Genomic DNA, 12,020 nt, shown 5'->3' with positions numbered 1-12,020 from the left:
TCCCCTGCTGGGATTTTAGGAGCTTCTTTCCCGTTTCCCACCCTGCCTATAACGCACCTGTGGCGTTCCTTGGGGCTGCTGGAGGCAGCTTGTGTGGCGTTTCAGACCTTGTTTTCCACTTAAAAATAGGGGAAGCCTTGAAAGGTGAGCTCAGAAATACCAGGAGAGACATTTCTCAGTGCCAGCGAGTGGGAAGTTTTGAGCTCCTGTTCAATCCCCTTTTTCCCCCTCCTAGAAAGTTCTTGGACATCTGTTTGTGGTGCCTGTGAGGCGTATGGGGCCTCGTATGGGGACATCATTGGACATTGTTGAGGTGCTGTCTCAAACTCAGGTGCTTTTTGTAGGATCTTTGCAGGTTGAAGTGATGCGTGGATTTGTCCTTCTGTAAGATCCGGCTGCTGCAACCCTTCAGTTTGGTTCTGAGTGATGCAAGGAGTGATTCCTCTGACATTTGCATCAGTCATGATATTACCACACCAAAGGGTGGCTCATCACACTTCTGCCAAGGGCTGTTTCAGTGCCCTGGGGGGGAGATGAGTATCAGGGAACAGGAGGGAGAGAAGTTGGTGAGAGGCTCAGCAGAGACAAGGTTGTGCAAAGCAGCCTGGAGTTCACAGGGTTGTTAACAAAGAGGCATTGAATGGAGGCTCAGTGTTGTGTCAGAGCTCACAAGTGCCTGGAGATCATTTCCAGAGCTTTCTATATGGGGGAGCAAGAACCAGATTTGCAGGTGTGGGAGCCTCGACGTAACAGCACCTCCCTGGAGAGGTGCTGGGAGAAAGGGTTTTCAGGGTCAAGAGCCACCACCTGCCACTTTGTCTGCTCCCTCCCCACTGCCCCTCACACCCAGGGAGTCCAGACCTTCCTTCCAGCCCACTGCCTGTGCCTCAGGGCACCCCCAGCTCTGCACGGTGCCCCCAAGGCCTTGCACGACCTGGTAAAATATCTGGGTTTGGGATCGTGGGGAAAGGCATCAACACAAACCACTTCAGAGGCCAAGGTGGAGGAGTAGGATCTCAGAGGTCTCCACTAATGAGGCCTTGGCACCAACATGTCTTTGGCACACAAGCTGGGCCTTTTTGGTCCTCGACAAAAAAATAACACCACAAAAACTAATGAATAAAAACGCAACCCAGGCAAGCTGCAACCCATCCAGCTAATCCTTCCTCGTGTGCTGGCTGCCCCTGGGAGGTGTCAGCACGGATTGGTGGGCACTGGGAGATCTGGCACGGGACGTGCCAACAGCAGGATGCATCCCAAGCCTTTTCTCTGCTGCACCAACCACACAGATCGCTCAGCAGGGAAGAACTGAGGCGAATCCCGGCCCTGCACACACACACACACACACACACATCCAGTTTAATATGTTCAAACCTCTCCAGAGGCTGATTAGTGATTTTATTTTCTCCTCCTCTCCCGGCCCAGCGTGCTCATTGCCATCAATTATCTGTGCATTTGCCCTGATGAATTATTGAGTGTGTAACGGGGTGGGGGCAGACCCACCATCCCAGCCCAGCCACCTTGCAAACAAGTGCTCCCAAAGAGCGTGGCAGCACTTTGGGTTTGCCCTCTGCCTTCTGGTTGAGGGTGGGGGAGCATGGGAAGCTGAACATAAAGAGTTCATCCTGTCTTGCAAAAGAGCCATGAGTCGTTCAGCCACCTGGAAAGGAAGCACGATTTCCTTGCAGTGTTTGGGGTTTTTTCAGGGTATTATTTTTTTGTTTGGTTTGTTTTGTTATTTCTTCTGCTCGGTGTTATTTTCTTTTTCCCCTTTTCCCCTGAAGCCTCGAGAAAGTTTGGAATGTGTTTTTGTTGAAGCTGGTACGTGTAGGGGCCTGAATCCCAGCTCTGGCAGCATTTGGTTGTTGGCAACCAGTGCTCACTGAACTGGCACCAGCTTTTTCCCTGGCCAGAAGTCTGGCTCCTTACACCTGGGGAGAGGGTTCTGCTGGACCATTCTGGGGTCTGGTTCAGGATCAGCTCCAAAATTCACTTCCTTTCCAATTTATGTCCAAGTCCAGTCTGCGTGGATGCATGGATCCCATGGCAGGGAGAAGGTGGAAGAGGGAGGATAGAACAGGGAATTGTCACTACCACTCAAGGTCAAGAAAAATCACTTGATTTTTAAAAGGGTCAGTTCATTAATTTGCAGGGAAATCACAGCATAAAGGAAGGGCATGGTAATGATTGAAGTGAGGGTGTGGATTGATCTTTCTTGTGCTATAGATCACATTCCCTGCTAGGTTGATTGACTATAACCTTATTTAAGGGGCACAGCTTAGGTGCAGTTAGATGTCCCACGAGGGAGAGACAGGCTGTCTGCCCTTCTCCAAGGAGAAGCTGGTGGCTTTCCATCCTCTCCTCTCTGGAGTTCTGCTCATCTCTTGCTCTTCTGGCACCTCCAGGAGACGCTGGGCCACTGCTTCCTGGGCCTCTTTATTGGGATGTGGAAATCCTGGTTCAAAGGGATGCCCTGGGGCCTGTGGGGGGTCAGGGAGCTTGTGTGGGAGCAGAGCCAGCTGTGCCATCGCCCCAGCCCCGGGCAGGCTCTGCCTGGGGGCACGAGCCCTTCGTGAAAGGGGTGCTGATGAACCTGCTCTCCCCCAGCCCTGGGAGAAGGAGGGAGAGCTGAGCACACCTCCAGCCAGGCAGTGCTGAGGAGGGTGGGGGGCTGTTCCCAGGGCCCTGGCTACGTGCTGGAATCGCTCCCCAGCAAGCTCCCACATGCTCTGGGAGGCTCTGAAGGCTTCAGAGCCAGACTTTGCTTGGCAGAGCTGTTCCTCACCTCCGTGGGTGTGGGCAACGCTGCAAGAGGCTCGCTCACCTCTGGGGTGCAGGGAGCAGCATATGCTGCAGGGCACGTTGGAGACGTGTCCCCCCTCCCCATCCACCCATTCTTCCCTCGAATCCCAGCATGACATCATCTAAACCCAGCCCGTGCCCTCATTTCATCGGGAAGGACACTGGGCACAGACCAGACCGGTGTCAGAGAAGTCCTTCGCTGTGTCCTACTGCTGGGACATCCTCCAGTGGAGAAACATGATCCAGATATGACTTTCTCAGAGCAGGAACATCCCTTCCCTCTGGTTTCTGGAGGGATGATGGCAAAAAATGTCCCTGGATGGCAAAAAATGTCCCTGGCTACGCTGGGAGGGGAGAGGTGCACCCTGCCAGCTGGGCTGGGCCTCAGAGGACTCGTGCATGCAGGCACATGAGGGCACCACCGCTTTGCTGTGGCTGTAGAGCAGCTCTGGAAAACATTCCTCAGCACCCAGCTGCAGTGCTGGGGTGTGGGGCAAACCAGGGCTTGGCTCAGGGAAGGGGGCAAGTCCACACAGAGCTCCGGAGGCCGAGTTTCGGTCGGAACTGCTGATGGCTGTGGTCAGCTGGTGGCGTCTCCTGGCCGGGCTGGGCTGTCGAGGCTTGTCCTCGGGGTCACAGGAAGGAGAAGGGGAGAGGGAAGAGGCGTAGATGAGATGTGGGGATTGGGATAAGCCTGAGAGCAGCAGGCGTGGAGTGAGGGGGCAGCGTGGAGCCTGCGTGTTTGTGGGTGAGAAGACTTTTGTCTGCCTGCACTGTGTGTGTGTGGAAGTGCAGGAGGGGGAGTCCTGCTCACGTTCTCTGGAGAAGTCCCAGGTACCCCTGCCAGGGATCTGGGAGGGCTGACACTGAGCAGCTCATGCTGGCCTGGCACAGGGAGCCCATTCATCCCCTGCAGGAGCAGGGTAGGGTGACATTTCACTTAGAAGGTGCTGTCGTGTTTCTCTTACTGGGCATTTTTCTTTCCCCAGCTTCTCTCTCTTTTATTACCCCTTCATGTTGCTCACTCTTTGTACATCTTTCTCTCTTTATTATCCCTTTCTTTCCTTTACTCTCAGGCTCCCAGAATACATCCAATTACAGATTCTACCAGAAGCAGGGAGCAAAACCTGCTTTTCTTGTTCTTACCACCTTGCTTCTCTGTTTTATTTATCATATAAATACTGGCTGTATAATTAGCAGAGTATTATCTCTAAATATACAGATTGGGAAAAGACACAGTAGCAGCAGAGATGAATTTCAGGGTCAGTCTGGTAGGAGACATTTTTCTCCACCTGTCAGGGGAGGAATCAAGAGGCAGAAGAACTGTCATGAACTCCAACCACCACTTTTCCCAGGCACCTTTCATCTTTACTGCACAGAACCAAGATGGAAGGTTCCTAAATTCTGCCACTTTGGGGTGAAAAAAAGGCCACAGAAATGACCTAGATGGTGCAGGTGGATGGTGCAAGGTGTACAGGCAGTGCTGTAAAGTGATTCTTGTATGGGAATTACTGCTGCCCTGAAATGAGGGCTGAGTCTTTGCCTCTCCTTTAATTCCTGATGCAGTTCCAGTGGGATTAAATGGATGTGTGAATGTGTGTTAGCATATGTTAGGATGTGCTGTGCTGATAAATATCAGCCCTTTAACGTGCCTCCAGACACACATGCCCTGCATATTTACCATAACTGATCTGGTGTCACCCAGAGTTGAAGACAAAAGGAAGGAAAGCATTATTGATCCAAACTTCTGGTGATCATGAGCCCTAGTTTGACTGATTGTGGTGAAGAGTGAACACCAGTTGTGGGGCAGAAGGTGTTCATGAACATCTGAATGAAAGGAATGAAGCTGCAGGTGGGTGCAGAATGTACTGAGAGCCTGCAGCCATAGACCATCCTCGTGTCAGCCATGCCAAGAAGCAGCAAAGGGGATAAATAAAGGATTTCACGAGCCCGATGTGCCATAACCTTGTTTTCCTCTGTCTGGGACGTGCACACACACTCATGTTTCCATTTCCTTGCAGGGCTGCAGGCTCAGACCGTGCTGGTCAATGACACCGTGTCGGGGTTCATCGGCACAGACGTGGTCCTGCACTGCAGCTTCACCAACCCCCTCCCCAATGTGAAGATCACGCAGGTGACGTGGCAGAAGGCCACCAACGGCACCAAGCAGAATGTGGCCATCTACAACCCTGCCATGGGGGTGTCCATCCTGTCCCCCTACAAGGAGAGGGTGACCTTCCGGAACCCTTCCTTCAAGGATGGCACCATCCAGCTCTCCCGGCTGGAGCTGGAGGATGAGGGGGTTTACATCTGTGAGTTTGCAACTTTCCCCACCGGCAACCGGGAAGGGCAGCTGAACCTCACTGTGCTGGGTAAGACTTTGGGGGGTGAACTGTTGCCTCCAGTTCTGCAGATCTGGAGGAACCTGAGACCTGTGTCCCGGCAGCTCAGGGCAGAGGTGAATCTTTGGGTGTAAATTTTGCCTGTGATGATCTTTCAAGCTGACTGGGAAGAGGTGAAGAGCAGGGAGCCCAGGGTAGGTGGTTCGCTGAGCTGTCACACCTCCCCTTCTCCCCAGGCCTCAGGTTCCCTTTTCCCCCCACCTACACTCTCAAGGCAGGTGCATTAACAGTGGCCAGTTCCCTGTGGGAGTTTTAATGAGCTTGTAACTGTCCAGTGAACAGAGAGGAAAGACAAGAGAGAGATCCTAAGCACAAGCAGAGCTTGTCCGTGGAGCTTAGGGTTGGGAAGGAACAGACACAGCCAAGGTCTACATGATCTGTTTGCTCTCCAGTTTCAGTTTCTCTCTTAACATAGGGCTGAAAACCTCTGGCAGGAAAGGATTGACTTCCCACTGTGTATCTGTGCATCCAGGCCACCTACACCGTTCTTTTTTCCCCAGAGGTGCTGCAGCTGGATGGTGCAAGGTGTACAAGCACTGCTGTAAAGCAACTCTTGCAGGGGAATGATTGCTGGCAATTATCCTGGGCTCGCCCCAAGGTCTGTCACAGTGGTGCTAGCTGTCTCTTGGGATGCAGCAGACAGGGTAGCATTGGTTTGCTGACCGTCTCTTTATTGATAAATTGTAATTGTACCCTTTTCTTTCTGCCCCCCCTCGCAGCCAAGCCCACGAACTGGATGGAGGGCACCAAGAGGCCGCTCATTGCGAAGTCTGGCAGGACAGAGAAGATCCTGGTGGCCACCTGCACCTCCTCCAACGGGAAGCCCCCCAGCACTGTCACCTGGGACACGAAGCTGAAGGGGGAGGCGGAATTCCAGGAGATCAGGAACAGCAACGGCACCTTCACGGTGATCAGCCGGTACCGGCTGGTGCCGAGCCGGGAGGCCCATCGGCAGCAGCTCATGTGTGTGGTCAACTACCAGCTGGACAGGTTCACTGACAGCATCACCCTCAACGTGCAGTGTGAGTGGGCCTGGGCAGGGCCTGGAGCAGGGCAGGGGGCAGGGCTGGGGGCAGGGAGCAGTGCCCAGTCCCTGCGGTGGGTGTGGGATAAAGTCTGGGATAAAGTCTGGCAGAAGAGAATTTTCCAAAGGGAGGATGTTGGTGGGGTGGAGGCTGCTCTCTTTTTTTTGAGAGTGAAAACTGAAGTGATCCCTTGGAATAATCATATGTTTTCTCCTTTTCACACCTTCCTTCTCTGCCTCTGCCACGTCCCTTTTACTCCCCTCCCTCACATTTCTTGTCCTGTCATCTTTGCCTCCTTGCAATCTCTCTCCTTCTCCCACCCCTGCCCCCTCATCTCTTCCTGTTTCATTTTCTCCTCCTTGCTTTTCCACAACTCTTTCCTTTCCTTTTCCCTCTCTCCTCTCCTTTTCCCTGCTGCTTTTCTCTCTCTCCCACCCGCCCCTGCAGACGAGCCAGAAGTCACCATCGAGGGCTTCGATGGCAACTGGTTCCTCAACCGCAAGGATGTGAAGCTGATATGCAAATCTGATGCCAACCCCCCAGCTCACACCTACGAATGGAAGCTGTAAGTGCCTCCAGTGCCTCTGCTCTCAGCAGCACATGTCACCTTCCACCAGGGCCGGGGAGCCTCTGCAGACACCTCACTCACCCTCTGGTCAATTAGGGCCCAGTCCCATTAGTGTCAGCGGTGTCACTCCAAGGCTGAACCTGTGCCTGTGATGAAACTTGCTGCCAGCAGCACTGCAGCCTCAATATCCAGCAAAACTTCCTGTTCTCACCTCACTGGAATAATATTCTGCCCTGGTGACGTGAAGCAGCTGAGATGTGACAAGGTGATTAATTTGCCCAGCACCACCAAGTGCTTCGGTAGCAGAGCTGGAAAATAACCCAGGATTTCCCTGCCTTAAAGGGGCACAAATGGCACAAAATTTGTCTGTGTGTGAACAACCTTTCCCTGGAATCAGCTCCAGGAGATTCCCCACGTGACTGACATTAAACAGAACCGATTCCTCATCCTCCAGGGTTTCAGCTTTTGGCTGAAAACACTAAAGAGACATGAAAAGTGAGTGAGGGGTGTCTGGGGAGCCAGATGGGAATTGATACAACCTGATGTGATTCTCTCTGCTGCTCTCTCTTTTCTATAAGCACTCATGTAACTTTAAAAGAGAAAGATCAAATGGATCCTTTCTTCTTTTCAGCTGGCATTTGTCATCAGGAAAGAGGCTCTCAACATGGCTTTGCAAGGAGCATATTCTCTCTCATTTCACTTCCCAGATCAAACTGTTCAAAGGGAAAGTCTGAAGAGGATTGTTTTTCTTGCCTTTCTTCTAGTCCTCATCCCCAGCTCCCTCCATCTGTTGGTTCTGCCAGGCTGCCTTAAACTCCGAGGGGCTCTCTGGGCTCCTCACAACATTTCCAGGAAAGCCTCAGAGGCTGAGATGCACCCACGGCAGAAAAGATGCCACTTGAGGCTATTTCTGTGCTCACATGTTCCTCTTCCCCTTCCCGGAGGTCAGGAAGCAATTACTGCTGCTGCTGTTTTGCTCCTGCCTGGAATGTAAAACCCAGCAGTGCTTTCCTCCCCTGCCATTTGGATGGTGATGAGCAACAGTCAGGGGAGCTGTTAGAGGAGGAGATGGCCTTATTTAGCATCCCACCCCACAAGATGTGCCCTTGTCTTTGTAGATCCGGGGCTCTGTGGGGACCAAGGTTAAGGTGTTCTGTTCTTCCATCAGTTTTGGGATCTCTGGGTTGGTGTAGCTGGGAAAGACTCAAATGTTTGCTGTACCTGTGTGCCTATGTGTGTATGTAGACATGCAAAAGAAGTGCATGTGCATTTAGTCACTTCTTGACAATCCTAATTATGCCCCCATTATTCCCTTTTGTTTCTTACAAATTGCTGACAATATGTGCACATTTGGGTTGGGAGGAGGGGAAGGAATTACTTGAGTAATTTTTAATTGCCTAAGAGAAGTAATTACTTTACTTTGCTTCAGTAATTAAGAATAACCAGGCCATGTGTGTCTTTTCCTAACACACAGGGGCTTTTTTATTTTTTTTTTTATCTGCCTTTGTTCATTTATTCTGGTTTTGCATTATTCCAGCTTCACACTTGCTGTTCTGACGTGGGCAGGTCATAGATGGCAGGGCTTTAAATCAACACTGTTCTTTTAGAGCCTGAGTTGCAATTAACACTGGCTGATCAGCTGCCCAGGAGTGTTACATGGGCAGGAAATTGGAGCAGAGCAGGGTCAGGTTGTGTCCTTTTCCTGGCTACATCAGTGGGTACCTTCCAGACAGCACCACCAGCTCCTGGACCTGCCCAAAAGCAGACCCAGGGTGTCAGTGCCACTGGGTGTCATCTCTGGGGCCAACCACGCTCTTTGTCCCCCCCCAGGCCAAACGGGACTCTGCCAGGGAGTGTGGAAATCCAGAACAACACCATCTACTTCAAAGGGCCCGTGTCCTACAGCGTGGCCGGCACCTACGTCTGCGAGGCCACCAACGCCATCGGCACGCGCTCGGGCCTGGTGGAGGTCAATGTCACAGGTAGGACAGCTCCTGGTGTGCTCTGAACCACGGGGACAAGGAGCTGGGGAGGGGGAGTCACATCTCCCCAGTCACCAGCATCTCCTTTCGAGGGTGGGGATGCAGAGGGGGCAGCGGGTTCTTTGCTCTGTTCTGGTTTTGCGCTGGATTGCCTTGGATTTTCTTTTCTCCTCTCCTCGTGTTGTCTCCTCCTTTCTTGCACCGAGATGTATTCAATTTGTTTCCCCCTTGCCTTCTGCTTTGGATTCAGAGAGATCACTGGGTGTGTTAAAAGCACAGACACGTCAGGGAGATGTTTATTGGGAGGTAGAAGAAGGGGTAGGATAAGGATATGGACTGCAAGGCGTGAGATGGATGAGTCATTTGTGCAGGATGATGTTTGGTGTTGCTGGTGTTAGGTAACTCATGGTTTTTCATTTGAGCTCCTTCCAATGCCCTGTTGGTCTGTGCACTTGCTCACCTGCCTGATTTCTGAGAGGCTGTGGGCACTGGAGTGGCTTTGTCTGGGCTCCAGAAAGGAATAACATCCCAGGGTGCAGGCAGTGGGACAGTGGTGCTGTGTGATGTCGTATGAGACAGAAGGAGTTTGATGGCTTGCAAATCAGTGTAGCCACAGGAGTGAGGAAAAGACGTGTGGAGAAGTTTAGGTAGTGTCAGGGAGAGAAAGTGATGTCAAAAAATAGTTGGAAAAAAAGAAATACTGTATGGCAATAGCCTCATTTCAGAGAGTCAAAGGGACATTGCGAGGCACCACCAAAGGGGAAAAGTGGCTGTTGGTGCTTTGAGAGCAGGAAAGGGAAGTTTGTCCCATTCCTTTGGGTAAAAGGAGTGATTTGGTTTGTCAGTGGGTTAATGACAGGCAGTGCTCAGCTGTGGGTCTCAGGAGAGCTGGAAGTACCTCACTGCAGTGAGGTCTGGGCTGCAAACACCCCGGGCAGCCCAGGTGCCTGTGAGCTGGAGGGGGCACTGGGGGCTTCCCAGGGAAATACAGGACAGGTTCCTGGGGTTGTTAGTCCTTCCTGCTGCCCACCCCGAGGCAGTCAGAGCCCTGCTGTTCTGCCAGCAGGCACCCCTGGGAGCCACCCCACTGCCTGGGGAGTTGTTTAACCTGAGTGTGATGGAATGGGGTTCTCAGGGGGGCTGAGCCCCAGCCCCTTCCACCCGCTTTCTATGGTGGTAAATGCTGAGCAACCATAAATATGAGCCCAGGGCAGCTAAAATGAGGAATAACTCTGTGTTTGGCACCCTCACCACCTCAGTTCCCCTCTCTGTAACATGGGTAAAACCAGGCTAATCTTCCTGTATCCAAGTGCTTGGAGGTCAATGGATGGGATGTGCTAATTAGATGCTAATTACCCGGTATTTATTTATGATCATTATCACTGTAGCAGGCCTTTAATTCACACCTCCTGTCCTGGATCCTTGCCTGCTGAGTCCTTCCTGGTACATGCTTTTCTCTGGGGGCTGTTTCCACAGCTAAAGGCAGTGGAATAACAAAGCTCTTGGTGCCCAACCCTCCCAGCTGCCTGAAGCCAGGGGAAGGTCATGGCCAAAATCAGCTGCTGGCCATGCCATGGGAGTTGCCACCAAAGGCACAGCATTCCTGGGACAGTGCAGGCAGTGCCTGGTACAAACTGAGCTGACTCCCTTCGGCAACAGAAATCCATCCCACGCAGCGACTCGAACACTGGGGCACGTTTGGAACAGGGAGCAGAGGGCAAAAGCCTCCAAACTCAGCCCCCAGTCACAGAGAAGGAGGTGGGATAGTTCAAGAAGACTTTGAGAGTAACAGGCTCTCTGCACCACGTCTCACTTTCCATTCCTGCCCAGCCTGTACGTCCATTCCTCGCTGTCATTCTGTCTGTCCAGCCACCCCGTATCACCTGTGGTGTTCCCAGACACCACACACAGCCTTCTCTTCACATTTCCTGCTGCCACCTGGCAGTTTGGGATGTGTCTCAGCACCACAGCAGCGTTGCAGCCCAGGTGGGCTGCACCAACTCACCTGCACAGGCACGAGGGCTCCTCTGGGCACGAGGGGCTGTGGGTTCCCCCTCTGGCTTTTGGAAGTGTCTCCCTTCCTGGTGGTTTTTCAGAGGACTGGTAGAGCATTGTTCTCACGCTCCATCAGCACAGAGCTGGCAAAGGAAGCGGGGACTGGCAGGATTTTGGGGTTTGGGTTGGTGTCTGCCTGCCTGTAATCTCAGTTTGTCCCCAAAGCTCCAAATTGTGGGGTTGAGGTTAAATGAGAGGGACCGAAGGGCACACCCATGGCTGCCCTGACAGGAGGGATTAGCAGCCAACCCAGTAGGCCAGGCCTCCACCACATAAAAAAAAAAAAAAAAAGAAAGACTTTAATAATTCATGGGATCTGAATATGTTTATCCAGCTCTCCCTGAGGACCGATTAGGCCAGTGCTGGGGAGGGCTCAGCCCTCCTCACTCAGCTATTACAGGTACATTTGTTTGGGTCTTGCAGGCAATTTAGGGATTGTCAGTGGACCACGAAACCTCTTTCAAGAGCTGCATGGAATAAATGGAGTTCAATCTAGTGAGCAGCCAGCCTTGGGAGAAAAAAAACAACACAGAAGGCTGATGCAGAGAAAACCCTGCAGCAGCTTTTCCCCCTTCTGCCTCCCTGTCTCCCCCCTCCTGCCACCCAAAATCCTTCCTCCAGGCCCCAGAGAGGAGGAGGGCAGGGCTGGTTCTGGCCCCTGATGGGGAAGGAGACTTGTTCAGAGGGAGAAGGCTGAATGCTTCTGTGAGAGTTATAGCGCATTAAAGAGATTGATAAGTGGAAATTTAATATTTTATTCCAGCAATCTGTTCCTATAATAGCTTCCCCTGCCTTGCAGGACCTTTGTCAGGCGTAGCCAAGCCATGTAGTGTGACATGTAACTATTTATTGCAGGCGGGTGGGTGACATGATAAAAGGCTGTGGTTGGAGACTGCCCGTGTGTGGGGTGTGGGGGTCCTGCACAGGGGGCTGGTCGGGGCCAAACACACCTCTGTGACCCTAATTTGTATCTTGGCCATGGACACACACAGCTGTGTGACCCCTGTGTGCATCCTGGCCATGGACACACACGTGTGTGACCCCAATGGAATCCTGGCCATGGACATACACACCTGTGTGACCCCATTTGCATCCTGGCCATGGACATACACACCTGTGTGACCCCATTTGCATCCTGGCCATGGACATACACACCTGTGTGACCCTGATCCTCATCCTGGCTGTG

The 12,020-nt window shown here is 52.3% G+C and overlaps 1 protein-coding gene across 1 annotated transcript in view; it reads left to right on the top strand.

Moving 5' to 3' along the window:
* Nucleotides 1–4,819: 4,819 nt before the first annotated feature.
* Nucleotides 4,820–12,020, top strand: part of LOC108494665 (nectin-1-like) — a gene marked incomplete at its 5' end in the record, with an annotated part of 20,208 nt that continues 13,007 nt past the window's right edge. The window contains 4 exons of the mRNA XM_017809443.1: nucleotides 4,820–5,174; nucleotides 5,924–6,226; nucleotides 6,677–6,794; nucleotides 8,628–8,779. Coding sequence (XP_017664932.1) covers nucleotides 4,820–5,174; nucleotides 5,924–6,226; nucleotides 6,677–6,794; nucleotides 8,628–8,779 — 928 coding nt within the window. The remainder of the gene's footprint in view (nucleotides 5,175–5,923; nucleotides 6,227–6,676; nucleotides 6,795–8,627; nucleotides 8,780–12,020) is intronic.

Source organism: Lepidothrix coronata, unplaced genomic scaffold (assembly GCF_001604755.1).
Source record: "Lepidothrix coronata isolate B3197 unplaced genomic scaffold, Lepidothrix_coronata-1.0 Scaffold27, whole genome shotgun sequence".
Lineage (NCBI taxonomy): Eukaryota > Metazoa > Chordata > Aves > Passeriformes > Pipridae > Lepidothrix > Lepidothrix coronata.
The sequence above is the reverse complement of the archived record's forward strand: the minus strand, read 5'-3'. Positions and strand labels throughout refer to the sequence as shown.